The following is a 3,428-nucleotide window of genomic DNA, read 5'->3' on the forward strand; positions in this document are numbered from 1 at the left end:
GCGTCTAACGATGTGATATCACACAAGGAGATGGGTTGAATTCTAAATTATTTGAGAAATTATTAAATCTTGATATTTAAATTCTGTTAAATCCACTTAATTCTAATTAATTATATCGTACAAATTAAAAACACGCGGCAAGGTGTCTTGGTCATCTAGTTACATATATGTGTCACTAATTAATTAATGAACACAAGATAAACTCATGAGAAAGAATTTGATTTTCTTTTTTAATTTATAGCCACAATTACTTATTACGTACATGTGCATTTTTACTATTATGTAAACTATGGTAGTCAGTCACGGTTTCTAATTTCTACGTAAACCGTTGCTACCAGGGACGAATTATGGTTGGAATACATTAGGCATAAACCGTGGTAGCCTCCTACGGTTTATAAAGAGAATTCGTTGAACATAAACCCTCCTAATTTCCCACGGTTTATGAAGAGAATGGCTTCAACGTAAACCCCCTAACTTTCCAAGGTTTACATGTTAGATAGTATAAATACATAAACAAACATATAAAATAAACAGACTTACTCAGATGAATTTAGTATACTAAACAAACATGTCGACATTCATTGACTTAACCAACCTTACATTACTCAAATTAAGAGTGCCTAATACAACTTAAACAACAACGACGACCCAATAAATGTAATGAGATCTAAGCATCCTCTCCAGCAGCATGTCTTCGCTGGTCACAGTTCCTCCGCGTATGCCCAGGCTGACGGCATAGCCCACAGCGCTTCGGCTAGTTCTCCACAGACTGATCCATACTACCACGGATCTTGGTTGCCTTCGGATGACCTTCCTTTGCACGTTTCATGTTAGGATCAGGAATGATAGTTGGCCCAGCATATGGGGGCCATAGGCCTTCTGGGATAGGCGGAATAAAACCCTGCTTGTAAACATTGAACACCTCACTCATACGATACACCTCGTGAACATATGACGCCCAATTAAGGCGCGAGTAGGCGCAACATGCAATGGCGTGGCAACAAGGATAATGGAGCGCCTGAAAGTGGCCACAGTCGTAGGTGTGATCCTTAAGGGAAACTCTGTAGTTACCCAGCGAGAAGTTCCCGGTCGGTGTTGTCTCAGCCACAGTGTACTTCGATTGGTGCTTGTCGTATAAGGTCACGGTGAAGCACCTTGAGTCTCTTATGTTCCGATCAATAGCATTGACCAACGCCTGACAAAACTCATGCCCAGATCCGAGTTGTGCCTCTGCTATCTGTCCGCGGACCACGAATAGCTTAGTAAGCCTCCCGTAAGTTGACTTAACCAACGATGTGACCGGGAGGTTGCGAGTTCCCTTTAACACAGAATTCACACATTCACTAATGTTGGTTGTCATGTGCCCGTACTGTCTACCACTATCCTCGTGTTGGGTCTATTTGTCGTATTCCATCCGGTTGGCCCAGTCACACATTGCCGGATTCTCAGTTCGTATGATGTCAAACTAGTAATAAAACTCTGCTTCAGTTTTTTTGTAGGCAGCATTCACCAACATCCTCCTTGCATCCTTACCTTTGAAGGTAAGGGCAAAATTCACAGCCACATGACGAATACAGTACGCTCGAAAAGCACGTGGAGGCAGCCATCCAGTCTCAGGGGCCTCAAGTGCTGCCTTGATGCCATTATGCTTGTCAGAGATAACAAGGATACCCTCCTGTGGTGTCACACGCTCGTAGGTTAGACAAGAAGAATGACCATGACTCTGTGTTTTCTCCCTCCATAAGGGCGAAGGCTATCGGGAGGATGTTTGAGTTCCCATCCTGCGCTATCGCTAGCAGCAGCGTCCCTCCATACTTGCCATACAAGTGAGTACCGTCAATACTCACGAGGGGCTTGCAATGCCGGAATGCCTCGATACAGGGTGGAAATGTCCAGAAAAATCGATGAAAGTACACCGTGGACTCATTAACCTCACCCCCAAACCGAACAGGAGAGGTCTTCAACACAGAAACTGTCCCAGGCATGGTTGACTGTACCCCTAGCATCCAATGTGGCAACTCCACATACGACTCTTCCCAATCTCCATATATTTGTGCCACTGCCTTCTGCTTCGCCATCCAAACCTTCCTGTAACTAGGCTTGAAACCGTAATCGGCTTCTGTAGCTTGTTGCGATACCTTTACTGTCACCGCAGCATCTGCCCTAACCAACGGAAGAATCTTCGCACAGATAACGTGGTAATCCAGCTGACGGTGATCACTGGAAATAGAGGTTGCCAAGAAAGTGTGTGGCCCGTTGTACCTCCTAACCTCCCAAGTGCCCTTTCGTGCACGCAGCGCTACGCGAATCAACCAAGTACAACCCTTGCCGAACTCCTTGCATTTTCCATGATACTTAAGATGATCTGATTCGATGACTCTATACTCAACACCTCGGCGGATGCTATAGTCCTTCACACTCAGCACAGCCTTATCTTTATTTTGGAATGATTGTCCAATCTGAAATTCTGTAGAAGATCCCCCAACTGTAGGACCACAGTCCGCCTGTGGACACAGAGCCTCCAAGTTTAGTGTGGAGAAGTGTGGAGGATACTGCTGAGTGCCAGAACTTGAAGGCCCATGCTGTGCATGTGGATTGGCACCTGTGTCATCATTGCTGTCCCCAATGATATCTACAGGCTCCTGGTCAGAGTCATCATCACACATTGCATTCTCTACTCGATCAGGTTCTCCAAAGCCTTGCATATCAGGTAGCAAGCCACCACTGGTGCCCACTTCATACGCCTACTCAAAGACCCCTGCATTCTCCAAAGGTACAGAACCAACAACCTCCGTTTGATCTGAATCAGCCACAAATGAAGGGGATGCTACCAACGGAACGGATGGTCTCACCGCAGGCATCGAACTAGACGCACCACCCGCAGCAGTCGAGCTATGAACTGGAGCTGATGTCCCAGAACTATCGACACCAACCTCCAACTTTGCGAACAACTCGTGTATTCTGACCTCTGGAAAACTCCTAACACAATGGAATAGAACCCTAATATCTTCATCAGCCGCTAGCACAAAGGTATCATACTTAACACCCGTCGAGACAATTGCGATGGGAATCTTGTAGAATAGCTTCTTCACCCACTTGCTACCAAACACCCCAAGCTTCTGCAAGATGCTATTCTTCAAATCTGACAAAGTGCTTGATGAACTGATGAAAACACTTAGTGGTTCTTTGTCAGTAAACTTCACACCATATCTTTTGCTTTTTTGGATTTTCCCAGAGCAATGCACTAAGGCAAGAAAACTCTCTTCCTCACTTGCCATTGTGACAATGATCTCTTATGCAACTTCAATCTCTCACACACATATATATAGAATTTCACTCCTCATAAACCTTTGCAACCAACCAAGGTTTATGACCATACGAACTCCATCATAAACTGTTGCTGGTCACCAGGTTTTATGTACATTTTG

The 3,428-nt window shown here is 44.9% G+C and overlaps 1 protein-coding gene across 1 annotated transcript; it reads right to left on the reverse strand.

Annotated features, from left to right (window-relative positions):
* Window positions 1–1,652: 1,652 nt before the first annotated feature.
* LOC107470827 (uncharacterized) lies at window positions 1,653–2,705 on the reverse strand. The gene has a single exon (XM_016090252.1). It carries the CDS (start codon window positions 2,703–2,705, stop codon window positions 1,653–1,655), a length of 1,053 nt encoding a protein of 350 aa, XP_015945738.1.
* Between the last annotated feature and the right edge of the window lie 723 nt (window positions 2,706–3,428).

Source organism: Arachis duranensis, chromosome 10 (assembly GCF_000817695.3).
Source record: "Arachis duranensis cultivar V14167 chromosome 10, aradu.V14167.gnm2.J7QH, whole genome shotgun sequence".
In the NCBI taxonomy this organism is placed as follows: Eukaryota; Viridiplantae; Streptophyta; class Magnoliopsida; order Fabales; family Fabaceae; genus Arachis; species Arachis duranensis.